Source organism: Sparus aurata, chromosome 12 (assembly GCF_900880675.1).
Source record: "Sparus aurata chromosome 12, fSpaAur1.1, whole genome shotgun sequence".
Classification (NCBI taxonomy): domain Eukaryota; kingdom Metazoa; phylum Chordata; class Actinopteri; order Spariformes; family Sparidae; genus Sparus; species Sparus aurata.
In genome coordinates, this window is record NC_044198.1 from 15,862,538 (window position 1) to 15,889,331 (window position 26,794).

The window sequence follows — 26,794 nt, forward strand, 5'->3', positions numbered from 1 at the left end:
TCTCATGAGGCATATGGTTTCATGTAAATACTACGGAGTAACGGGCCGAGCCATAATTTATTAATGTCTCCGTAAAGCTCTGTCGCAGCTTCTGACACAGTTCACTGTGTCACTGAGGTTAGCTTGATCGATAATCTCTCAATCCTTTGAGTTGCTGTGCCACAAGCTATAACCAAATCAGTAGTAATCCATATAAGACAGGTCTGTGGGAGCCCTTAATATAAATGAGTAGTTGATCCTCTGTGCCATTAGATAATACTGTTCTCCTAATGACGGCCCAGGATTCAGAGTGTACCTCTAACCATCCACTGCCTCAGTGCTGCTGATGTTGAGACACTTACGTAATGTAGAAAAGTAATCAATATAGGGACGTGTAAAAAGAGCACACTGTGAAGGTGACTAGTCATTGATTTAACAATTGTCACATGGGAGAACACAGTATGGGAATTAATCTGTCCCTAATGCTGGTGTGCATGTAGTTGACTAAGGGCAGGTAAGGTGAGGAGGTCTTTACTCAACACCCGCCAAAAAAAAAATTAAGCCAGGCGAGGACGCACTGCTGGTGATGAAGCCTAAAATGAATAATAAATATTCTTCATTAAGATTTGTGTTGTGTTCCTGACAAATCAATACGTCTTTTTCCACTATTTATCTCAAGATGGTTTTCAGATCCATACCTGTGCAGAATGAGATTTTACAATCAAATCATGTTGAATTTATTCAGCAGTAGATCACTGCTGGTACTTGAAACACCTTGAGGGTGGACAGCACGAGCTATTTTGTTGTAACATGTTTTGCGGGATGCATTTGTCCTTTTCACACCTCAGTGGGAGTGACAGAGGTGACAGACCATTTTGACAGTAATTGGATGGTTGATTGTTGTGGTGGGGTTACCTCAGGCAAAAGAGGCAAACACACAGCACTCCTATTCAGTCTTTTAGTCTGACTAAAGCACAAGCAGTCGCCCATTTTTTGGTACTTGCTCTTAGGTACATTTGGTACCAATGTGAATTTCCTGTTAGTTGACTGGATGGTTATTCAGGCCACCTGTAGCAGGGTGTGAAGAATTATTGGCTAAATGAGAGTAGCTGGGTGCAGTCCCCTCTAAACGAATCAGGGTGTGACAACACCTTTCTTTGGGGCTCAAGAGAGGCCGGGGGTTGCACACCCACATTATTTTTTTATCAGCAATTGATTGTGGTGAGAATTTATATGCATGCAAATGTATTATTACACCATCATTATCATCCTACTTAGCTGTGATGGACCATTTGACATTAATAATATCTTACTGGTCCACACAGGGACAGTTGTGTCACTAGTTAATCTTCACACATCCTGGCTGCTTTGATTGTCTTTGTCCAGGCTATAGTGTCAGACAAAGTGGCAGTACAGTGCCATAATAAGCTGTGTTACACATAGATTTTATGGCACACAGGTATTTTAACAGCCGCTCAAGTACTTTGGTTTTTAAAAAAATCCATCCAAGAGAACGACGCCATCCACGACTGATTTACTAGTGGACAATGTCCCCTTGCTCTAGCCCCTGCTGTCCACTGGTCAATGTACTTAGTCTGCAGAGAAACAAAGAGAGAGATTAAAAGATGTTCTCTGGTATAGACCCCTCCTGCAAATGCGCTGATTGTGATGTGACCTCTCATGTTTAATGCATACCCATGCCCTGTAAATGCACCTGGATGGTGTGTTGTTTTTATGGTACCGCCTTGGCTTTAATCATTTTGACAGGCTTTATCATTAACAACAAGCCTCCTCCACACGCAGCTCACCTGTTGTGAAAATGGAATCGTGGGTGAAAACATCCAAAACACGAGGCAGGTTTCATGGGCGGAGCAGAAACAATGTTCAGAGTGAGAAATAGAAAAAAAAGGCAAGGCAAGCATGTGTTTATTAAGGTGGGTAGTTTAAGCAAGTTTTAAAGCAATACATTTTTGAGTGTCACATCTGTTAGGATGTTTGTGACTTGCATGAGATATAACCAACCCCCCACCCGTGCCACAGGTACAGGGTCATTCTGTGGAACACTCTGCACACTTCTGCCTTGTGACCACATTATGTCAATATTCATTATATTTACAAGGTGTGTAATCCCTTTAAGTAACTGAGTCAAGTTCACATGTCTCGAAAAAATAAAGTAATGCTATAAGCTACAATAAGGTTTGTTTTGCTGGGACTATTGTACTGAATGGCATTCTTCAATTGCGTGTTTAAAACACTGAATTCACCTCCTGTATATGCTTTTCTTGGAAACATTTTAGATGTCCTAGTATACAGTATACAGAGTTAATGAAAGCTCTCTTTGTATTAGCAACTTGCAGAAAACAGTTAAGCCTTGTACCCACGATGCATGATACCCTGCCAGCAAATCAGGTGGTCATCACAAACATTTAGTTTGACCCAGAAAATGGTTGAACAATGAGCCCGAAACCACATCCAAAGAAATAACACATATCTGCCTCCATGTATTACAATGTCAAAATTCATTGTAGTGAAGCTAACTGGCTGGAAACTAGTTTATGTTGATAGGTCTTTTTCCTTTGCAAGTGCAGTGACCCTGAAGTGTAAAGGCTTATCCTCCTCCTGCAAGATGGTATCTGGACTGAATCCTCAGAGAAAACCCATTTTATAAGTCGCTGTGCTGCTTTGAAAACACATACACATACACACACAAACCCCAGCGCTGTGACAAAAGCCAGATTTTGACGAAGAAAATGGAAATATTAGGGGCTAGAGGAGGTGCTGCAGCTGTCTGCTCAGTTGCGCATGACATGATAAACATTGGGAGGCTTTTATCTGAGTGCTTTTCCCAAGATTCTTCTCACAGGAGGGTGAGCAGTGAACAAGTCTGATACCATGTAAAAGGTTCGGTGCGCTTTAAAACCACCGGACTTCGCTTTGCAATTCTCAAAGCACTGGCAAACTGGACTGTGTTGCTTTCTCACCTCCCATGTCGTCAGCCACGGCATCTTGTGCTCTCATAAAATTGTTCCGCTGGCGACTGGTTTTACACAGGCATTTGTCTTGATTCATTAGGGGAAATTTAAATGGTGCAACATACAATTGGTAAATTTTCTAATGAAGCACATTTTCTGTCTGAGAATATTCACAAGAGTCAGATTTGACAGTTTTTACCTGGAAAGCCTTTAACATGAGCACGATGACTCTTCCCACCTTCCCCCGCAAACAAACAAATGGCAACACGCGCGCATCTTCATCCACGCACATGCCCCACACTGGCTTGATCGATGCATTGTGCTATATGAGAGCTGTGTGTGATGGGTTACCAGCAGGGGGATGGGTCAATGTGCTGCTGCTCACTCTCTATCTGTCTCTCTGTGTATTCTCATATTCTCCCAAGCGCTGATAGCAGCAGCTTACTATACTGTTGCTGCACTGTATGAGACAATCTACATCTAACTTGGGGATTAGAGATCATCAACCTTATCCATTTAAACCTTACGCATGGTGGATTTTCACCAGCAGTTTTACATGCCGTACAGCTTCAGTGTCTCTGATCCTCTTTACCAGTCCACTGAAAACACAGAGGTGCACTGGAGAGGAAAAAAGGCTCTGGATAAGGTAAAGTAACACTTTGCTTCTATAATGACTTGGATAAGTTTTACTGGCTACTGGTTAATTTTACTTGATGGGAAGATCTTTATTTATCTTTATTTTTATGTTTTGCTGTTATATACTGGTTACTTTCACCATGTGAATCTACTGAAAACCAACAATATTAAGCAAACTCTCTAAGTGAGCAAAAACTGTTTCAAGACAGTGTTTATGTAATAATTGTATCTTAGGATGTTTTAAACTGTGGTAGCTAAAATATACTTTACTTAAGCTTGCTTGTGTAATACTTTGTGTAAATTAAGGGGACATTCCTTCCAAAATGCGGTCACTCACTTTTAGCTCTTATTCAAAATATTATTTTCACCTCTTGATTACCAACAACAAAATATGCTTTTATCATAAAATAATATACAGTACTGTCAATATGAGCAGATCAGCACTTAAAATCACTTCAAGCTAGTCCCCTGCCTGCTATAGGTGTTGTCAAAAAAGGGGGGTGATGCTTTCACCATAGTCTCAACAATACAACATTCTGTTTTATAACATTATTGTACGGTTTAAAATAGTTTTGAATGCAATTTAATATCTTTTTAATCAGTAGAATATCTAAAACAAATTAATTGGCAGACGGTGCATGGTCTCTCTCTCCCAAGCTTATTTATCGTCATCGATCCATTTGCTTTCTATGAACACAAACTTAGAATTAGCAATTTCTGAATGAACATGAAAACAGTTGAAGCTCCTATCCCAGTTGTGAAATGTTCATTACCGACGATTAAGAGTGCAATTCACCTACACTGTGAATGCAGTCACTCTATATCAGATATGGAGTGTTTAAGCTTTCATGAGACAATGCTGTCCTGCCTAATGAGGGGAAGTAAGGGGTGATTGAGGGTTCCTCTGACGCACAAGGCTTCAGTGAGCACAGCAAGAGCTCCATGTGTGGATCTGACACACTGCATTCTCATGTGTACTTCAACCACTGTGCTGTAATATAGATGTTTATGCTTAAGTATTTAGTTTTTACAACATAAGAAATGCTGCACTATTAATTCTGAGAATCAAGTTTAATTAAATGTGAGGTGCTGTGTGTATATAATGACACACTAAAAAATTTACAACATTTCAGCCATAGCAACATGCTAACATATTCCTCATGTACATGTGCTATGACTCAGATTTCTCAGATTGGTAGATTAACTACAATACCGTCATGCGACTTAATTTTTGATTGTGCACTGTGAGTCAAGAGCAGACGAAGTTTCTAACAAGTCCTTGTTCTCAAACTAATTATTAATGCAACACATGAGATGTCTGACAGCATCTTCTGAAATTGACATGGCAGAGAGCATCGTTTCAACCTAGCCCGCTTTCTATAATGTAGATCAGAGGCAGACAGGAAGCGGGATTACATAGGCTGTTGAATGCTGTTAATATTATGTGACTCAATGTGCACTCTTGATTCCATCACATTAACAGAACATACAAATCCTCTTATAATCACTGCTACAGCAGAGCAAGGGCCACACAGCAAAAAGAAGTACATACAGCCATTTTCATTAAGAAATATCTCGACTTAATCATCTGTTTGATAAATGTTTCTCAGTCATTTACAGTACAGCAATCATCAGGCACTATTTGTCTATTTTGATAGTTAGATACTTGTATCAATTGTTAAATGGTATGTTGCTTTATTAGATGGGTTTATAAAAAATCGGCAGCGTCCTTTGTTGGCTCTGAAAATCTGATTCTTGCTCAAACCTAACCCTATGACCTCATAAAAAATGAAAACTAGCTCAATAATTCTGCGTGAAGATCTCTTTGACAGCAGGTCTATGTCAGTGTAACCGCTCTACTAGTGCTCTTGGAACATGGGTGAGTTTTATTTTCCATGTGGCAGGCTTTAGGGAAGAGAATACTTGTGCCATACCATTCCTAACTAAACACCCTGCAAAGGAAATGCATTGCTAACAGCATGATTTCTCCTCTCATCTGAGATTAAATAGAAGGCTTAAAGAACTGAAAAGCTTGTGTCGAGTATTTCACATGAAGAAAAAAAAAATTGGGAGGCAGGTGCATAAAACAATTCTAATCTCTCTACACACTGTTCAAAAAAGGCAGAAGCATGCATTCTTTTCATTTTAATTTCGTTGTGATCGGCCATATGTGTACAAGCCTCATTCCTTCTCCTACGGTTGGTCATGGATGAATGTAGAAAGCCATAATCATCTCTTTGCATGTCTATACTTCTGCTCGGCTACTACTGAGAATAATGCACAATTTTACCTATTATGCTTCTTTGGCAAGCAATAACAGCTGTTATCAAACTCAGCTGTGGCCATTTACAGCAGTGATATCATCAGTGCATCACTTGTATATATAGAACATCATACATCGGTCTTCATCATTAAACATCAGAAAATGATAACCTGCGATTTAGTTAACAGCACATGTGTATTTTACATACAGCTGTGGAGGGTGTAAACAAATCACACAATCTGTGAGACTGGCTAACATCCTACATAAAATCATTGAGGCATAATCTAAATAATCTATTTCCTTGTTTTTCCATCTCCACCTCGCTGTCACCCTCTGATCCTTCTAGAAATATGCACCTGGTCTGTATGCATGAGGTGCACACAGTCACTGCACATTGTGTGCAGGGAACATGCTCACAAAGACAAAATCATCCCACTGAGAAAAAACATATCTGAAAGTAGTCACATTTTTTTCAATGATGATTATTGCTGTCCAGATGACATCGGTTCAGTTACAGACGTCTTTTTATTACTGCCAAATTTCACTCCATGCAGTAAATGCTACAGGGTGGATTCAAACCCTGAGCCTCAACCTCAGCAGCCTGCATGAGGCATGTACTTTACCTGGTGAGCTATTTATCAGCTTTTCTAAATACCATATTTAATGTTTACCATGTTCATCATAGTTTAGAGTGTTAGCATTCTAACATGTGCTAAGTAGCAGTAATCAAAGTACAGCTGAGGCTGATGGGAACTTACCTTCTTAACCCTTTGCTGACATTTTGTTAAAAACCAAAGTATTGGACAAACTTAAATCTTGAGGGACCTGAAGGAAAGATTCACTAAAAATGATATCAGCTCATCCTTAGAAGACTGGCACCAGAGGAATAGTCACAGGATCATCAAAGATTTATCCTCTACAGCCAATTACTGTATCTGCAAAATTTGAAAGAAATCAAATCGACTGAAGTTATTTCAGTCTGGACCAGTGTCCAACAGCCAGCTTACCAACAGACAGACTGTGACACTGCAATCCATTTCTTGCTAATCAAAAATCATTAATATGCTGCCAAATCTAATTTTTATATTTGTGCCCCCGGACATTTACTTGCTGATCATGATAAACACTCATTACATAATGCTGCAGAGTTTAGTGGGTCACGCTGACAGAGAGAGTCTGGTATGAAAGTGACTATTACTGCGCAGAAAGATCAGATACTGGTAGATGTGACATCTGTGTGCATATGTGTTTTTTGTAATAGAAATGGACGTCGAAAATGGATTCTATCGGCAGGTGGATGTCGGGGCCCATGCTCACTACATCGTTGCCTTCTTTGTCTTGGTGATTGGAACAGTTGGTGTTACTGGAAACGCCTTGGTCATGTATGCCTTTTTCTGGTAAGTAAAGGGGTGATGGCAAAGAATATGTTCTTCTGTCACTGTCAATTTAAGAGCTGCATTATTTAGTCAGTTATTAACCTTTTCTGTGGCCAAACCACTGTGTATAGAAAGTTAACCTAAAACTCCTTTTTAACTTGAGAACAATTTGAAATACTGCACTCAAGACATCATTACAGTCTTTTTTTTATTAAAGTGAGTAGACTTTTTTTGTTCTACACAAACACCGGTAAACCACATATACAAGAAGTAAAGCTGCTCTGCTGCTGACATGATGCTTCCATGACACAGTCAGCATTGACTTTGAATTATTCTATAAGAGTAGACCCTTTTATGTATTTTTTTTAGAAGCAGAAATAAATCATTATTTGGCTTTGTTGTATAAATGTTATGTGGACCAAATTCAGAAGCAAATAGTAAGTATCAGCCAATTAATCTATAAATGGTTAATATATCAAATTTATTCCACTATGTTTATTATCCCCAGGCCTTCAGTTATTAATGCCATGGGTTGGTGTCCCATCTGGCAAACCAAAGTATCAGTATCTAACAAACTGGGGATGTGACTCAACAATCAACTTTCATTCTCATCAGTCAAAGGGAACACATTTGGAAAGTCAGGGAGAAGGGTATGATTGGACTGTGGGAGCGCACTGCTTTACCGTTCATGTTCTGTTCAAACTTCAAAACAAGAGAGTTCACAGACACTGCCTAAGGACTGTTCTGTTAATTAACATCACACGGTCCCTTTGGTGGCATATTACCAGAGGTGGCAGGAGTCTTCAGAACTTCTTAAAAAACGTCGAGTGTTTAGGAGAAAAAATGTCATATGATATTGATATTAATGTTTTAATCAGTGCATGTTCACCTGAAAGTAAGTATTGATGAGTCCACAATGTCTCTACAGCCAAGAACAACCAAACAAAATCCTATCACGTTTTTTGAGTATTTAACCAGGAGGGGGGATGTGCAGCTTGCTGAAATGTATTGGAGTACAAGTATGAAGCAGCAGAAAATACTTAGTAAACAGTTAAGTTCAGTATTTGAGTATATGTACCACTGCTGCTTATCATAATAATGGCAGTTTTGAGATATCTGACTGGATTTGGTTTAAATCGACTCTATAATACAGCATATCTAATTGATGATGAAGGTTCTCAGTCATCCAGCTCATGGTAATACTAACTGCTACATCGTAGGCAACTAGACATTTTTCTTGAAGACGTTTCACCTCTAACCCAAGCCCGAGATGCTGACCCAAAGCAACAGTATTTAATGATCTTGGGCTGAGACTCAACAATCAACAATCTTCCCCAAGAAGTCACATTTTCTTGCTATAAGAGGTTCATGTAATAAACTTTCAACATTGCACAGTACACTCTGCAGTTTTTGGGTTTTGCAGAGATTTCTAGCGCTGATCAGTGTGTTTTTGCATTAGGAAGCACAGATATCACAATCACAGGCAGAGAGCACAGCAGCCTGCAGGCATTCAATATCAGGATGCAGCTCATTGATTTTCTATCTGTACTGGATAAATCAATGCATGAATTCAATAATACAGTCAGCTACTACTTATTTAAACACAGTCAACACTGTGCCACCACTGAAAGCATATAAAGCTTACATAACAGTTCTGAAGCTCAGAGTAATCCAATCAACTAGAATTTGCCCTATTATTATATAAACTGATGTCTGACAAAATTCTCAAAAACAGTACTGAAAAATTAGTCTGCACTTTAAAGCATCTTCTCTAAGTCATAACAGTATTTTCCAGCCAAACATCACTTGAGATGGCATTCACTGACTTTTATATACGGGGGTTAAAAGCTGAAGAACAGAGCTGCCTGACTACTGCTGTTTATGTTGATGTTGTGCCTGACTTATAATGTGACATTGCTAAGAGCACTACTTTGGTATTTATGTCGATGTAACGAAGTGAATTCAAAACAGGGCTGCACCTAAGATCAAAGGTTGCTAGATGCACCTAAGATTGATTCGTTAGCGATTAATCTGGAATTATTTTCACGATTAATTGATTTATCGTTTGGTCTACAAAATGTCGAAAAATTGCAAAAGAGACCCTCAAAGTGACATCTTCGACTTTTTCTTTTGTCCTACCAACAGTCCAAAGACTGAGGCCAATACTTATATTTAGGAAGCTGGAATTATTAAAACGTTGACATTTTTAAATGAAAACTGGTCAACTAGTGATCGGAAGGTCGCTGGTTCGAATCCCGGCTCCCCTGGGGTGGAACTGCGCTACATGTCGAAGTATCCTTGAGCAAGATACTGAACCCTAAAATTGCTCCTGATGTGCAGTTGGGACCTTGTGTGGCAGCCTCTGCCATCAGTAAGGGCCCTGCGATGAGCTGGCAACTCATCCAGGGTGTACCCTGCCCTCGCCCATAGAGATAACTGGGATTGGCTCCAGTAACCCCCGCGAGGAGGATGAAAGCGGTAACATCCCAGTGACCTTCACGAATAAGCGGAAAAAAATGAGATGAGAGATGAGAGATTTTTACATGAAAAATTACTGAAACTATTAGTCGATTAACAAAATAATTAGATAGCAGTCATCGAAGTTTTAGGCCACATCACATATTTGGAGTGAATTGTAGCTAAATATTTTAGACATATCCATTGAGTTTCTTTTGTATGTAATGATTGGAAGAAACACATGTATCATAAACACAGACAGTATATTATCTTCAGGTAAGAGAAGATCATGCCATCATATCAACTAAAGTGTATGCCTGCATTACAAAACTGACTCTAGCGTCAACAAAGTATATACAATGGTCTGAATGTTACACACAGTACACAATATTGTATACTCCTTGGTATATACCATACCTGAGTGGTGTACTCCTGGGTATACAGTAGTCCACGGAATGCAGTAAAGAGCTAAGTGTTAGATAAAATCCTAAGCCTGACATGTTTTTTGCATTAAGGTCTAGCCTCCAGTGATACACAGCCATGTCAAATGTTACATCACTCGATTTCTACTCTAGTCACACTTGTTCAGTACACACCCACTCACCTGCATGTAGACGCACAAATACACTCCAACCTATCTGTCTAGGCAACGTTTGCAAATGTTGTTCTTTTCTACAGTCATTGGGCAAAAGCATGAGGGATAAACTTGAGCAAATAATATTTTTTTCAATTCAGACAACAACTATGCATCCCACATCTGCGTCTCTATACTCACTATACCTTTTATTTCACAGTAATGAGTATGATGTAATAAATGAGAGTAGAAAATGCTCACTGACATTTCACAGATGAACAACATCAAAGGCTGCTATAAGCATTTACCTAAGTCAGAACTAAATCTAAGTCATCTTCAGAGTTCAGTTGTTCACCAAATAGTGGAAAGCTCCACATTCTAATAGCCCTCCATCCTGCCCAGCACTGGGAGCTTGTTTCAGCGTATGAAGTCATTAGCTAGGATTTACACACTGTTGCCAAAAGCCAGTCTGAGGTGTATATGTGCGCAGTGAGCTACGGTATGCTAACAAAAGGTTATCAGGTGCACACCAGTGCTGTACATTACAACATGACCATCTGTGGCCAGTGACTGAGCAAAAGCATGTTCAGCATCTGCTGTGGGACCCACATGGGCCACTAGTTTCAAGCTCATTATTCTTAATAAACTTAACTCAGGTTTAATAAGGTTTTATTAAGCATGATTGTGTAAACAGCAGCATTTTCAGTTTGTCCTAAGAAACGCTTGTTGCAGTTGGCAGATGCAGAATAAGCATATTTCAGAGGAGGAGTGGATTTTTCTGTTTAAGCTACATATCCTGTCTGTTCAGTTTCTATTCTGGGCAGAGAGAAGCAAACTGGTTTTAGGAAGATCTGAGGGAAGGCTGTACCAATTGAAGAATGTGATTTCCCCTGACTAATAAAATGAACACGTGAATGTTGTGGAGTCAGCATCTCAAGGAATCTAATAATGGACTAATACAAATGATAATACAGGTATAAATACATAAATACATATATAATATAGGTAGCCAGTAAGACAACACTACAGTTTTAACTCCTTAAACACAGTTTAAGCCATTTCTTATTAGTTGGTGTTTTTTTTTAAATAATTTCTGGTTTTAGGAGGTGCTGCGGCCTCCCCTGAAAAAGCCACAGAAAAATGACTTTCGCATATAGCACTACTTCACATGGTGACTTTTACCTTTAAAATGAAACATTGTTACTTTTGTAAATTGTCTATTTATTACCAATATACTTATAAGATATGGTGAGGTTGTAAAATACTTACTAATACTAACCCTACTGTATTACATTTCATGAAGATTCAAGCAGCACCCCTAAAATTTTCAGTAAGGAGCACTAGTGACACTGATGGAAAAGTTAGTCTAAAGCAACCCCAGCAAAAATCAGACTATTATATATATTTTTTTTTTTGAGTGAAAATGAATTGCAAAAATGATCATTCCCACTAAATTGTGACTTGTATTGCGATCACAATATCTGTCAGTGCGTTTACATGACACTCAAGAAAACCGAATTACTGCGTTAGTCTGACTATGATTGGATTTTTAAGATGCATGTATACACCTTAGTCTGACTAAAATCGGACCGGATCGGATTTCTCATAGTCGAATTACACCACGTAGATTATTCGAATGAAAGTCGCATTAACTCCTGCATGTATACGTTTCCAGCGGATCGGATTGGATTGGATTTTGCGTTCTGCGCAGGCGCGAGATTTTTCCCTGGGGCCATGAGCCGGAAGTAGATGGACGGCGGCGGCGGCGTCTTTCCTCCGAAATCACCGCAAGAAAGAGCGCCATTGTGCATCTAGTTTGTGTAATTATCACGTACACCATATACGAAGTGTACAAAGATGTAGCTTCGTCTCGCTCTTCGTACGCCATCTTTCTTGAATGCCGAGGCAGCTGGTGACGTAAAGAGGTCAGCCGGAGGTGGCCCCGTTACCACTAGTTGAAATGGGCACAGCGCCACCTAGCGTACCGGGGTATGACGTGCTTTCAGCAGTAATTCGATTTTCTCACCGGCATGTATACTCGGATAATTGCAGTTTTCCGATTGAGCAGCATAGTCGAACTATGGCTGTAATCTGACCAAGCTGTGCATGTTAACGCACTGTGTGAAAATAATCAAAATACAAATGTGATTTTTCTTTTTTGTGAAAATTGTTATGTTGGAGTACAATTCAACTTTCTTTTTGAACTTCCTTACCGGCTTGGCTCTACATAATAATGGTGCTGTGTTGTACTTATTATTGTATTGTTCATTTACTGAAGACACCCAAATGTTTTAACGGACTATAGAAATCCCTTTGCTGCTCTGCACTCTATCAGTATGTACAGCAGCTTGTGTTGGAGTCAGTGATTGAATATAATGTCATTACTTGATTTTTTTGGATATCCTCTTTGCATAAAAAAGGTGCAATATGTAATAACTGGCCACCTGTTGAGTTCAGAATCCCAACAAATAGGGGCAGCATATCAACAGAGTTAACTGTTAACTGCTGTCTTCTATTTATACATCCATGACTGAAGCTACTCTTAGCTTGTTAGCTCAGTTAGCCATGGAGCTAGCATGATTTCTGGGGGGAGTGTTGTTGTTTACATAGCCAGCAAGATAATTTTGGATTGCTGAGAGGTTTTCAGGGCTGGTGACAGCTGGTTAGCATGTTACTTCAGTGTGTATATATATATGCAACACTGTAGCCATCTTTTACATAACATCACTATTATTTCTTCACATACTAAGGACTGAGGAGCCTCTTGGATGAGCGGTGAAAAGTTCAGTTGCCTACGATATAGCATTTAGTATTACAATGATCTGGATGACTCAGAACCTTCATCATCTATTAGATATGCTCTATTATATTCAGTGTAAACAAAATCCAGTCAGATATCCAATAGTATACAACAAAATGTGTGAGCAAAAAAAGCATTTTTATCTCAGCATAATAAATAGATTGTGATTATGCTGAAAGGTCATGTTTGTATTTTAGATCCTCAACTGTTTTGGTAACTTGTGCTAATCAATTATTGGAAAGATATTTTGTATAATCATGTGGGCGCCAACAACATACCGTTTTGTGGGATAATGAGCACTTTGGATTTGAGACTTTTCCAATCATTATGTGTTTCAGTGACAAGAAGCTAAGGACTCCACCCAACTTTTTCATCATGAACCTGGCAGTCAGTGACTTCCTCATGGCAATCACACAGTCACCCATCTTCTTTGTAAACTCCCTTTACAAGGGGTGGATTTTTGGTGAAACAGGTATTTTTTTTTTTTTTGATTATACAATTTGCAGTATGTATGACATATAATAAGCATTTATGTTTATTTATATTTGTTTTATGGCATTAAAATTTAATTCATAAAAATTAGTTTCTCCTATGTAATATTGAGGTTCTTAGTTTCTAAGAATTCTGCCTAATAGGTGGCTGCTGTTAATATGTTTGGTCATGATAATTGTATATTAAACTGTGGGGAATTAGATAATAGCACTTAAATGTGCGACAACACTGTAGACTAATGGTTCATTCAAAAAATATCCTAAAAATGTAATTTTAGATAAATTGCAATTTCAAGCATTCATATTACTTTACACATGTTATTCATAATCTTAAACCTATAAATGAAATGTTTTCTTTATTCTTTTTTACCACAGGGTGCAAAATGTACGCCTTCTGTGGAGCTCTATTTGGAATCACTTCCATGATAAACCTTCTAGCCATCTCTATAGACCGCTACATCGTCATCACGAAGCCTTTGCAGGCCATAGGGTGGACCTCCAAGAGACGCACTTGTCACATTATTCTCCTAGTCTGGCTGTACTCACTAGCCTGGAGCCTTGCACCACTTTTGGGGTGGAGTGAGTGACTTTTTCACTCACCTCCTTTACTCTTTTTAAAAAAAAATTTTTCGACCCTACACTTATAGACTTTTATCTGTCTTTGTAATTTTTTCTCTAAAGGTTCGTACATACCAGAGGGTCTGATGACGTCGTGCACATGGGACTACGTGACATCAACTCCTGCCAATAAAAGTTATACTCTGATGTTATGCTGCTTTGTGTTCTTCATCCCTCTGGGCATTATATCCTACTGTTATCTGTGCATGTTCCTGGCAATCCGCCATGCAAGCAGGTAAATGGAATTACAATCAAATTACAAATGTAATTGCAAGCATATTATATATTGCAATGGTGGTTTATGCTCACTCTCATGTCTCCGAGTTCCTCCTTGCTCTGGTTCTTTGTACACACGTATATTTTGTTTGTTTTTTTTCTCCTGCCATTTCTTGCCTGTCCTCCGGTAGCCCCACTATGTGCTATGTCAGAAGCTGTTTCCTATTTCAGGGGTCAATTTCGAGGTCACAACCAAGTTACTATGGGCTTTCCTTCATTATTTACTTTTAAGGCAACTTCACCTTTTTTCCTCAAAGGACCAGTGTGTAGGATTTAGGGGGATCTTTTGGCAGAAACTGAGTATGAGATTTATGATTATGTTTTCATTAGTGTTCAATCACTTAAAAATAATAATTTGTGTTTTTTTAGCCTTGAACGAGCCCTTCATTAAGGGTGTTCCAATCCTCTTCATCCTGCCTTGTAGTAGCAACAAATGGAAAGAATAAAGAAATACTATTTCCAAACTAAGAGCCCAAATTAGTAACTGTGCTCTGGATGTTAACTATAGAGACAGTACAAGATGCTTTGTATGATGCGATACTGTGGCAAACCTGGACAAAAGATGACTGTCGAAGAAAATAAGGGCTCATTGATCAAGGTTCTCAGTCATCCACATCATGGTAATTCAAAGTGCTGTATTATGGGCAACTGTTGGGTTGTTGACCCAAGTGGCCTTCATATAGGTAGCGAGGGGTAGGTGAGCCCAGGTGTGAATGGTTGTTAGGCTGTGTGGGGAAGGAACCCAGTACTGCATTGTAGTTGGGTTATATGTAATGTCATAGGCCACCTCCTCTGTTCAAAGGCTGTCATTCCAGACAGTCATTCCATGTAATTGGACAGCAGAGTCTTGACCTGAGGTCAAGACTCTGCTGTCCAATTACATCTAAACTAAAGAAAAGGAAAAACATTCCTTCGAGGACAGCAATGTAAACATCTTGGCCAGAGAAGACCGATGGTTTGAAAGAAGAGTAAAAGAATCCATCTATGTCAAACTGGAATGACTATTTTTGAACAGAGGTGGCCTATGGCATTACTTATCACCCACCTACAATGCAGTACTGAATTTCCCTCCCCACACAGCTTAACAAACATTCACACCAGGACTCGCCTAGCCCGAGCAACCCACTGGAGGCCAGTTCGGTCCTGTATACAATGCATAATAAAACAATTGGTAGTTCCAACAGCAGCATTGAAACTGCCTCCGCTACTGCCTATAATAGTCAATAAGCACATCTGTAACATAATATCTGTGCAGGGTTAGTAGTATACAGCTGGTACAATACACAAATTGCCGGTATCAGAACTGTCATCCTAATCAGCATAATCAATTAGATAAATACGCCGATTTAGGTGGCAGGCATCGATGCAGAGGATGTAAGCAGTACTACCACCATGCTAGAGCACTTTACGCAGAAACATCCCGGGGCAGCTGGCTTAACATTGGATCTGACGGCACCACAAATGTGATGTTAGGCTGAATCCAGCCTAAATCCTGTATACTGTTACACAGATTACCTTTTAAAACTGGGCTATTTGTTTTGGGAGGGGGGGAGATGCCCTGCAGTGCATACTTTGTCATTCTTGTTTGTTGATAATTGAAGATTATTGAATAACATATTGAAATATAAATGATGTAAATGAAGTTTTTAAATGTTATTTTGGGTAAATTTGTTGATACAAATTACATAAATTAATAGTAATATTAATAAAAAAATTAATCGCTAGATTAATCGATTAATCAAAGAAATAATTGATAAATAATGTTTCCTCTATTCCTTCCCTCTGCCCTAACAGAGATGTACAGAAGCTGGGGTCTCAGGTGAGGAAGTCAACCCTGATCCAACAGCAGTCCATCAAGACTGAATGGAAGCTGGCCAAGATTGCCTTTGTGGTCATCATAGTGTTTGTGCTTTCCTGGTCGCCCTATGCATGCGTCACCCTCATCGCCTGGGCTGGGTAAATATACAGTATGACAAGGGCTTTTTATGATGCAATCATTTGTTCTGATGGTCTTCTTGCATTTGTTATGTACAGGCAGCCTGGCAGATTGCTGGTATTAAACATAAAATATAAAGGATGCTTGATTGTTCATTTCAGCCATTAACTGTAAACCACATTCCACCTCTTGAACATCATTAGAGAGGGCATGATGAAATGCTATACAGTCCGTTGGTATTACAGTTCCAGTATTGTCACAGGTAATGTACAGTTTTACTGTGTTACACTTTTCAGATATGGAAGCATCCTCAATCCCTATTCCAAAGCAGTCCCTGCAGTTATAGCCAAGGCCTCAGCCATCTACAACCCTTTTATCTATGCCATCATTCACTCCAAATACAGGTGAGTGCAGTCATCTGACTAATCAGTAATCTAAACTCAAAAGGAAAAAAGAGCTTGTGCTGAGAGGTTATTATTTATCAACAGGGACACCTTGGCAGAAAAGGTTCCCTGTCTACACTTCCTATCCCAGGCCCCCAGGAGGGACTGCATATCAGTGTCACACAGCGACTCCTCCTTCAGGGACTCAATGCTGAGCAGACAGTCGTCAGTCTCCAAAACCAAGTTTCAGAGAGTTTCCTCCATGTCTACGACGGACACGGTGAGTTTGGCTTTGGAACTTAGTTCAGGGGAAGCATCATGTTCTTAAGTGGTTTTCTGTGTTAGTCTTGAACCCTGTCTTGTCAAAGTGACAGTGTTGCCTATGTATTGGTCAGCAAAAGTCACTCGAATCATTGTGTTATGCTATGTAGTATTTAACTTAGCTCTCAAACGAGCTGTGTGAATTCATATTGCCTTTTTTGTTGCTTAATTTCTCGCACAAAAGAGGCCATTAAAAAACAAATACAAAATTAAAAAAAACACAAAAAAACCCTAATAAATAGAAGAACTGTTCAGCAATGTAAGGTTGTCAAAATACCAGAATTTCAAACTTCAATACAATACTAGCATGAATAAAACAATATGCAAGACTCTTTCAAGAAAAATGGTCTTAAAATAGGATACTTTTTTAAATCTGCACAAAATGTTGTTACAGATGCAGTCACTGAACACCAACACATTCGTAATTCTGTAATATGTAAACATCTGTGCAGCCTTGGTAGATGTTATATTTTTGTAGCTTTGGTACTTTAGATACTGATGAACATGGATTTCGTATTGCTTGAAAGACACACACACACACACACACACACACACACACACACACACACACACAGTATCACTAATGTAACCTTACAGCAAAGGCTGTAGAGGTTCAAATGTGGAATAAATATTATTCTTGTTACCTTCAATGGATATGTACTGCTTGCTTTGCTCAAGGAGTTCATACATTGAAAACCATAGAGAACTACATTTATTAACATAAAGAGATCAGTCATTGATAATTTGAGTAGTACCACCATTGCAAGACTAGATATCAGAGACCCTTGAAAATTCTTACCTTGATTTACATATATCAATTTGCATATGCCTTGTAGCAGCTGTGGAGTGATGTGGAACTGGACCCTATCGGCCACTGTCTGAGGTCCAGCTATTCCCTTGGAACTCTGAGGGACAAAGAATACAACTCACTTGCCAAGCAGACCAATGAACAGGGAAGCCAAAGCCAGGAAGAGGTAAGGTAGGTGCTCATCTTTATATTTGTTGATTTTAGATTAAAGCTCATTTCAAATTCAAGGGCTTTAAAAGCATAACATGTCATCACTATAATGTATTCTGAAAAAAGGCCAATGTCATGTGCATTACCTTTGTATTTATTTAAATTCTGTCCTAGAGTCCCATCCCAGGGCGAGGTTCACTGAACAGATGTGACCACAACCTGTCGCCTGAGTCTTGTAACACAGTAATCCCTTCAGTCTGGGAGAGGAGAAGGGATGAGAATCCTGAATGCTGGAATAAAACGAAGAAACAGGAAGATGACCCAGAGAAAAAGGGTCAACTTGAACAGAGAGAGGAACAGCAAGTCAAGAAGGAAATAGCCGAGAAGGAGTCGCAGGTCCTCATCCAGCCAGACTCTCCAGAAAATAATATTGAAAGAGTACAATCCCAACCCATTATCAGAACCAACTCAACAAGAGGCCTTCTGGATCATGGCTATTGCGAGGAACAACAAAGCACACGAAGAGAGCTGTTGCTCGATGTACAGCCTCTGGACTTAAGGCTCAACTATATGAGCCTGCGCAAAGACATCTCACCCCAACACCAGGAAGCTAAATGTTAAATGGGTTTATTTATGTATGTGGCTATGTGTTACAGTGTCACAGCAGTGTGAAAAAGGGTTTATTTGCTTAAACTTTTATTCTAACTTTCGCCACAGAGTGCAACCAAATACATTTGTTAAGAGGTTTTTTGTGCAATTATACACACAACTGTTTTTCGTCAGCAATCCTGACACATGAGCAACATATTAATGCTACCTTTGTTTAGTTTTATCAATACTTTCACACAAAGAAAAGTCTTATGAACGGATCTTAAACGGAAGAAGGGTTCAAATTATCATGCACTTTTGTCAGAAAAGCCAAGAATGTACTGCATACCGAGAACAATAAATTAAAAAACTACTGTATTATGATCAACTTGTAGTGAAGAGAACAAAGATTGTCTGTCTTTGGATTGTTTCTTGTGTATTTTCTGAGGAAGCTGATCATGTGTTTACTTCGTAATTCAGGCAATTATCTACCAGCCTTGCTCATTTGGTTAAAATTTCATTTAAATGCTTATGATGCTATTAGTGTGGTCCATATGTCAACAATGCAATGATGAGACATTACAGAATTAATTTTGATGTATGTATGACACTGTATATCAGTGTTTATCAGGTTTTGTACATTGCTGACATTATGTGCTGTATCATGAGTTCAGGCACTTTAGTAATTATGCATTACAACCCAAGACTTTCATTGATTGTAGCTACTTTGGAAACATTGTATGTGTTTGATTGCAAGTCAAAGACATTTGACATTCTGATGTGAATTTACCATCATCTGTTATGGTCATTATGAAAACATAACTATGACATATAATTTGATAAACGGGAGCATGTTTTCAGAAACAGTATTTGTACAGCAGCAGACAAGAAACTTTACACCATTTCCTTCTTTGATTATTCAGCATTTTTTGACCTTGGGGCTATTTTTATTTATATTTTCTTATACTAGAACAGTCAATCATAATCATCTGTTTATTTGTTTTGGGAAATAAAATTTATATTTGGTTCTCAACACATTTTTGTGAACAATCTTTTTAGAGCATGCTAATAATCTCTCATGAATATACTGTTTTGAATTTGACAGTGGTGTTGTGAAGTTTTATGATCAACAACTTGCACATAATAAACCTTGATATAAGGTGGTATGTACAACACAGTTATGCATTACATCTTATCATAAAATTTAAATGGAGTCTGCATGATGTTTTGGACATGCATAACAGCACCTGTAATATCATCAAGGCTTTCCAGAAGTATTACAACAAATTATGCATCATACGTGAGCCTTCAGAACATATATAATAGCGTATATATTGTGTTGTTCAGAAGCAGATGGAGGTGGATATTTTCCCCTCTAATCTCTTTTATTTTTAACAAACCAAATCCAATTTATGTTCCAATTGTCTGCCAGCATGTTCACATTCTAGAGCAGCTAGAGTAAATAGAGATAAAGCATGGAGAGAAAGAGAGGGGGATGACATTTAACAGATGTCCCACCCTGGATTTAAAACCAGGTCACACAATACATGTGCTCTGACCATCTGAGCCACCAGGGTGACCAAAGTCCATTAATAATATGGATCTGTTGAATGTGCAATTCTATCAGCTGGGGGATTGCTGCTCTACATTATGCGTCCTTTTTCATTTTTCCTTATCACAGGGTACAGATGCCTCACAAGCTGAAAACATTTATCTTGAGTGACACTTAAAGTGTGTTCTTCAGTCAGATTCAAACACCCATGGAACAATATCTTGAATGGTCTTTGAACTTTAATTGAAGGATTTCCTGAGCGGTTTGCTTATCCAGTTATGTAAAGATGATCTAAAGGTATGTACTGCAGCCTTACATAAAGGACTGGTACACTACAGTGGTTCAATAGCATTGCACAGGGGGATTTTGCTGCTGGGTTTCCCATTAGTTTATCACCATATATTGACTTGGCATACATGTAGGTGAAAGAAAGCCCAGCAGACATATGTAGTGCAAAGAAAACAACAGTAAATGGTAATTTGTAGAATGGGCAATGCCTTTCAAGATGTAAATCAAATCAATTTATGATTATTCAATACGTTAATATCCTATTTGAAACTGAGGGATTAAAAAGCTTTTTTAAGCCTGCATACTATCACTTTGTACAGTATCATCTAACAGAAAGAAATTCATTAGGATGTTGCTTTATTGCTGCCAAACCTCTAAATTGCATGCCTATCCAGCTCTATTTCTTTTTCAGTTGAAAACGGGATTTGAACCAGTGACCTTCCAATCACTAGCCGACCTGCTCTACCCGCTGAGCTACAGCCGCCCCTAACCAGGGAATGATGTTTGCTAAATTGCTTTACAATAAGGACTACAACAATTATTCAATAGTGACAGCGTATAACTGTTGATTAATTTTCTTGATCAACATATTGATTTAATGACTATCGTGAATCCTCTGGGTGGCATAAACGTGCTCAATAATTACATCATCTAATTTTTCTGTACATCCGAAAATAATGGCCTGATGTGATGTTTGAATAAAGGTCAGGGGACCACAAATATTCACAGCAAGTTGTATTAAATTTTGATTTAATCTTACTTTTTACACTTTTTGACATTTTCTGCCATATACTGTTGCTTATTCTGGGTGTAGTGAGCCACGAGTTGGTAACCATTGTTCAGTGAAGCTATAGCAACAAATTGAGAGATCAGTAAAAAAAAAAAAAAACAGGTAAATGATAACTGAATAATAACATTGACTTCTCAATAGTAACAGCTCACCCTTTTCAGTCAGTTTTTACATTCATTGCCTTGCATTGCTTTATGAAAACCTCAGCCTTGAGCTAGATGACACAAAGATGAGTGACAAATTTGTAGGTATGAACCTGCCCACCTTGTAGCGAAGGGAAGGATTAACTAAACCCTCCCTGCCCCAAGGCCATGAATTGTATAGTGGTTTTACATCCACAGTACCTGCATAAGCATGTACTTTCTTTGCTGACCACTAGAGAGCATACCAACACAATTCCACTCAAATCTGGTTGACTGCCATATCATCATCATTACTGTCTTTCACACACTGTTTATTACCTATGTTTGCCCAGTTTTTTTATTCACACATAACATTTCAAGAATAAGTAAGGTACATGTGGCTTGTCTGTCTTGTATTCAGAAGGCATTTAGTGGAAAGAATGACACCATTGTTCACTGATGCAAGAATCAAAGCTGATGCCCTGTCACATGTTCAAATATTTCTTTCAGAACATTGTGCAAATAAATCTACCTCATACATTCCTTTAACCACTGACAATTTGCTTCTTACTTGAACAAAAGAACATTCTTTGACTCAAACATAGCAATGCAAACCTTTCTTCAACTACTTGATTTTGACGCAAACTTAATTCAGTCAAAGATAGATGGTTAACAAGGAGTAAATTGAAACATTTTATAAGATCTTTTTAAGATTAAAAAATAGAGACGTTTAAGAGAGACTTCAGAGTAAATCATGCAGGAAGGTTTAATTGAACAGGTGGCAAAAGTATGTGTTTTTGTTCCAGAGAAGCTATATTTTATGAAAGGCATCTATTTAAGAGTTTAAACAGCTACACAATGATAGAGGTACATTCAGCTCAGCTGTCAATTAAGTAACACAGAAAAACACCACAAATTAAGATGGCTTTGGGTAATACATAACAGTCGCGCACATCCAAAAACTGTTTAGGCAGATGGTGGAGTACTGGGTGATTAAAATGTATTCAACTTGAAAAAAGTCTAAACACTGTAACTCACATTTACATGTTATATTGGCACTTAAGTGAAGTTTCGAACTAGAAACTGAAACGTCCCCTGTGAACTTATATAGGTGTCAATAAATTGATTTTACAGTGTGCTGACTTTTCTAGTCCAATATATTTGGGCTTAGGCAAACAATATTGATTGTATTGATCAAAAAGAATCAACTAATCTGGACAACAAGATTAATCACCAAAAGGTTAATGAATTAGTTAAATGTTTATTTTGTTGATATGCTCACATAGAGTAAGGAACTTCTCTTTGCATTCATATGCAAGTTAACTTTGAGCTAACTTAACCAGCAATGCAAGTGTGAGATCATCAAAGGATGATGAGATAGATTAATCTTGAGTTTGTTGGACTAGGAGGGTTTGCCAATAACAAGAATGTTTTCTTATTTAACCACAACCAGGAGGTCACCCAAAATTTAACCCAATGTCCCTCAAAAGAATATCCTGTTCCCAATTAGCAGGTCCTTTTACTGTAAATCTAAATCCTGTATCAGACCAGGGCATGTGAGCGGAGCGGAGCGAGCGGGGAGCAGAGCGTGCGAAATATAGTGGGAGCGCAGAGCGGGTTTTAATCCAAAGGCCAGAGCGATGGTTCCGTTTCGCTCCAGTTCCGTTCCGATACCGCTCTCCATGAGTCTAGGGCATGCTCAAGTCCACACAGACTCACGTGTGCCTTCAAGGGTTAGCCTACATCAGAGGTCATTCGTTGGGAGATGGAGTTTGTAAAATATTTGGAAAAGCAAGCAGATAGGTCACATAGGTGCAACGTCAGGAACTGCTACCTCTTTTAAATGTGAGCAAGCGTGGAACGATTTCACCGGAGCTGAATGAAATTTTAGGTGAGCGGAGAGCGGTCTTTGAGCGGAGCTGTCTGGTATAACTTTGAGCGATGGAGCGAAGGAGCGAACACCCACGTAAGCGGGGAGCGGAAATTCTCACCGCTCAGCTCCGCTCACATGCTCTGTATCAGACTTTTTGAATAGTCTACCCAGTAAATTCAAATTAAATCTACTAGAAGAAAAGACATTTCTCATACAAACCTAGCTCGAAGATCTTATTTCTGGCTGCCATCTATGAAATATGTCTAATGTTTATAAATAAATATGAATGAAATATGAATATGAAAATATTATTTAGAATTTATTTTGTTTTAGCTGGAAATAATTCTTCACAGAATGTGTCATCAAAAGGAGCATGGATGTTTTCAGTATCAACCCATTTATTTGACAATATCAAGAAAATACAGTCGAGTTTAGCTAGCCTTGGACTTGGACCACCCGAGTGAACAACCAATGAGATATCTAAAATTGGGGTTTGTTAGACTAGATAACTGCAGCAAAACCATATATGAGAACTCCTAGGAGAGTATGCCAACTTCCTCTTTCTTTCTCTTTCCTGCCAATTTTACATAGCTTGCATTTTGATTGTACGTTAGCATTAGTCCTAAAACTGCTCAACTTTGTAAGTCCTATTTACTGTAAATTCAATAACATTTAAATACTATAAGACTACTGAGACAGTTTACCTAGTAAGTTAAGATAACATCTACTAAAGCGAGGATATACTGTACCACAAAACCTGTGGGCTCATACTTCCGGCGGCCATCTTTGAAATAAGTTTGCTGATTGAAATAGGTACGAATATAAAAAGTAGCCTACGTTTGAGTGGCCCTAGGATTAATTATGTGTGAGCTGGACGTGTATTTCTTTACAGAAAGTGACTTAAATATGACCCTGTCTTTAAATAGCATAAAAAGTATATCTGACAACATTTGGAAAAAATTGTTACAGTTAGCTTAACTTCTGACTCGTGTGTAACGTCAAACGACGGTGAGTTGGACAAGATAACTGCAGTAAAATCGTATCTGCGAAGGTTCCGCCAACTTTCTTTTCGATAAGGTTACTGTTTTTGTTATGTCTTTTTGGCATTTTAAGGCAAGGCTTAATTATAATTCGCCTCGAGAGGGTTAGCTTGATTTTTTTTTTTATTATTATTTGACGTTAGCGTTAACGTTAGCCGTAGAAGCCCTCCAGCTGCAGTTAGCTGAACGACACCCCCCGACTGTTAGCTTCACCAGAGCTCACCTGTACGGTCCCAGTGTGTGGCAAGCCCATGCCTGCAGCCGTGCTGGCTCCAGTCAACAAGCTCACACAGCTCATACACACTGCTGTGAGCCCTCCTACCGGCAGCCAGATGGGGCTAGCTTATATGCGGAAGTTTGAGTTCCGCTCAGTCCAGTTCACTCCGAAACTGAGAGCAGGCGGACTAAAGCCACGCTTCTATCTCTCTCTCTGTCTCCTCCCTGAACACCAGACCCGGCTTTACAACGCAAGGTGAGCACTGTACACCACATCTGACAAAATATTGTACTAGACAGGAAGAATTACAGCTCAAGTGTTGTCGTTATCATGTTCTGCGGTGGAATTAAACTGAAATATGTAGCGGGTGTATAACTTTATAAACGATTTGTCATCATACTTCTCCCCAGCAGAGCTACAGGTTTGTTGTTTCACCGACTTGTCTTTTAAAAGCAGCAACAAGTGGGAGAGAAGTCCCATCAGAAAGAAGTGCCGTAATAAAATCAGACATGTGCGTCGTGTGTCACACCCATTGTGGCAACCAAATTAAAGTACAGTTTCCGTGAGAAAGAGAGAAAGAAAACAACAGACGCTTGCTGTACGTTTAAGTAAACATCTGAGTGAGGACGACCTGCTGCGCACTTATCACTTTGTACCATGACTGCTACAAAGGCAAGACGTTATGTTGGAGTATTGTTTATTGAAGTTGTATTATATTTAATGTTCTGGACTTTGGTCTATTAAAGTAGTAGGCTTTTTTTTTATATTGGCCGTAAGAGTGTGTTACATGTTTCCAGAGCTCAGAGGTTAACTATTGGGTGTAATCAGCCTGTGTTGAAAAAAAATCTCATAAAGTCATGTTGGAACAAGTTGTTCCACTGACAGCTGCCAATCCAACGATCAAGAATGTTACACAGTTTTATATAAGTTTTGAAGAGGGTGTAGTCCAACAGAAGTGGATTTGTTTTATTTATGTATTCATATAGAATACAGTGTGTAAGGTGCAGTGCAGTGGGAAAACATAACTCCGCTCTGTGAATCATGTCCTGCAATGATGTCACCAGGCATTTCTCCTGAAGCGTTGTGAAATGAGAATGACGTCTAGAAATTGTGAAGAGGAAAACTCTACAGTGTGTCGACTGAAACTGAAAGACAGTTTTCTTCCCAATACCTTAAGATGCCTTAACCCAGCTTTAGTCAGAGCTCCATTGGCCTATGATTGATTCCCAATGAAGAAAGCTTTTCTACTGTGAGGGGAGTTTTAATTCCTAAAGAAAATATCCAGGTAGTTACCCCAGATTTTAACCCTAATATTCCTTGAAATATCTTGTTTACTGTAAAATCAAGAACACTGTATCGGACTACTAGAACATTAAAATGTCCAAGATCGTAGATAAACTCGTGCTGTGCTGAAATGATTGTGTTCTAATCTTGTTTTTGGTGTGAAAGTGCTGAAATATTGAGCACAATAAAGTCCGATCGTGACAGGAACTTGAAAGATAAGGTAGAAATTAAGCAGATTTATGCCAGAAAAAGCTCAGCGAAGTGTTGATGTGGGTGCTGCTGATAAAAAAAAAAAAAGGGTATTCAGGACTCAACAGTTTTGCTCTGTTTGGGAACACTGAAAGGTGTGTCTACTCATGTCTATGCATGATATCATTAGAGATTGCAAAACAAGCAGGGACACGAGTTATGAGTAATGTTTGTTCTCTCCATATTAGGAAAAGAAATGCCACTGATATGTTGGTCTAATTTGACTTGAGCGTGATCCGAGTTTCAGCAACAATATTTTTTACATACCTTTACTGAGATGTCCCTGTTGGCTGTGAAATCTCAAACCGAATGAGTCCCTTGTGAACAAATGACATATTGTAACAGAGCTCCCCCGTGATGTCGATTCCTCAAGGGTGTTGTTTTGAGATCATCCCTTAAAACATGCAGTATTTATGTCCACAGTTTAAGTGTTTGTCACTGTTGACAGTACTGAGGCGTCAACTAAAATGAGATGGTAAACAAAGTTTTCTAAATGTATGAAAGTTGTCATGTCAGAGAGTTCTTTTATATTGACGTTAGGACATCAGCTGCTTTCAGTGTGATGTGTTTTGATTTGGGCATTGTTGGCGAGTGTAGTGTTATGTTAAAGGAGGGTAAAAGGAGTGGGTTTTTTTGTGTGTAAACATTAAAGGTGCGATATGTAAGATTTGGCCACCTATCAAATTCACACTCAAAGCAAACAGGGAGCAGCATATGACCAGAGTAACAGCTAACTGTAGCTTCTGTAAGC

The 26,794-nt window shown here is 38.8% G+C and overlaps 3 protein-coding genes across 10 annotated transcripts in view; 2 read left to right on the top strand and 1 right to left on the bottom strand.

The window, feature by feature from the left end:
• The window catches only part of gdnfa (glial cell derived neurotrophic factor a), a 51,194-nt gene extending 26,623 nt beyond the window's left edge, over positions 1-24,571 (bottom strand). Inside the window, exons 1-2 of one of the 2 annotated variants that reach the window (XM_030436284.1) lie at positions 18,187-18,316; positions 17,882-17,987 (exon numbers count right to left, since the gene is read on the bottom strand). The gene's annotated coding sequence lies outside the window, so the exon portion shown is untranslated. Of the gene's footprint in view, positions 1-17,881; positions 17,988-18,186; positions 18,317-24,516 lie in introns of those variants that run through there. The other variant, XM_030436288.1, reaches the window with a different exon arrangement.
• Positions 3,368-19,575, top strand: opn4xa (opsin 4xa). Of its 5 annotated transcripts, none has more exons than XM_030436279.1 (10): positions 3,368-3,597; positions 7,112-7,247; positions 13,396-13,529; positions 13,924-14,127; positions 14,230-14,401; positions 16,237-16,398; positions 16,675-16,782; positions 16,867-17,041; positions 17,919-18,056; positions 18,215-19,575. In XM_030436279.1, exons 2-10 carry the CDS (start codon positions 7,114-7,116, stop codon positions 18,659-18,661), a joined length of 1,674 nt encoding a protein of 557 aa, XP_030292139.1. In that variant the 5' UTR covers positions 3,368-3,597; positions 7,112-7,113; the 3' UTR covers positions 18,662-19,575. The 5 variants fall into 5 exon arrangements, with proteins under 5 accessions (XP_030292139.1, XP_030292140.1, XP_030292143.1 ...); XM_030436280.1 differs by having other exon boundaries at positions 17,922-18,056; XM_030436283.1 differs by having other exon boundaries at positions 17,919-18,061; positions 18,215-18,349.
• A 53-nt stretch (positions 24,572-24,624) lies between the features above and the next one.
• The window catches only part of pdlim5b (PDZ and LIM domain 5b), a 41,915-nt gene continuing 39,745 nt past the window's right edge, over positions 24,625-26,794 (top strand). For 2 of the 3 annotated variants that reach the window (XM_030436276.1, XM_030436278.1), the window contains exon 1: positions 24,626-24,765. The gene's annotated coding sequence lies outside the window, so the exon portion shown is untranslated. Of the gene's footprint in view, positions 24,766-26,794 lie in introns of all 3 variants that reach the window. The other variant, XM_030436277.1, reaches the window with a different exon arrangement.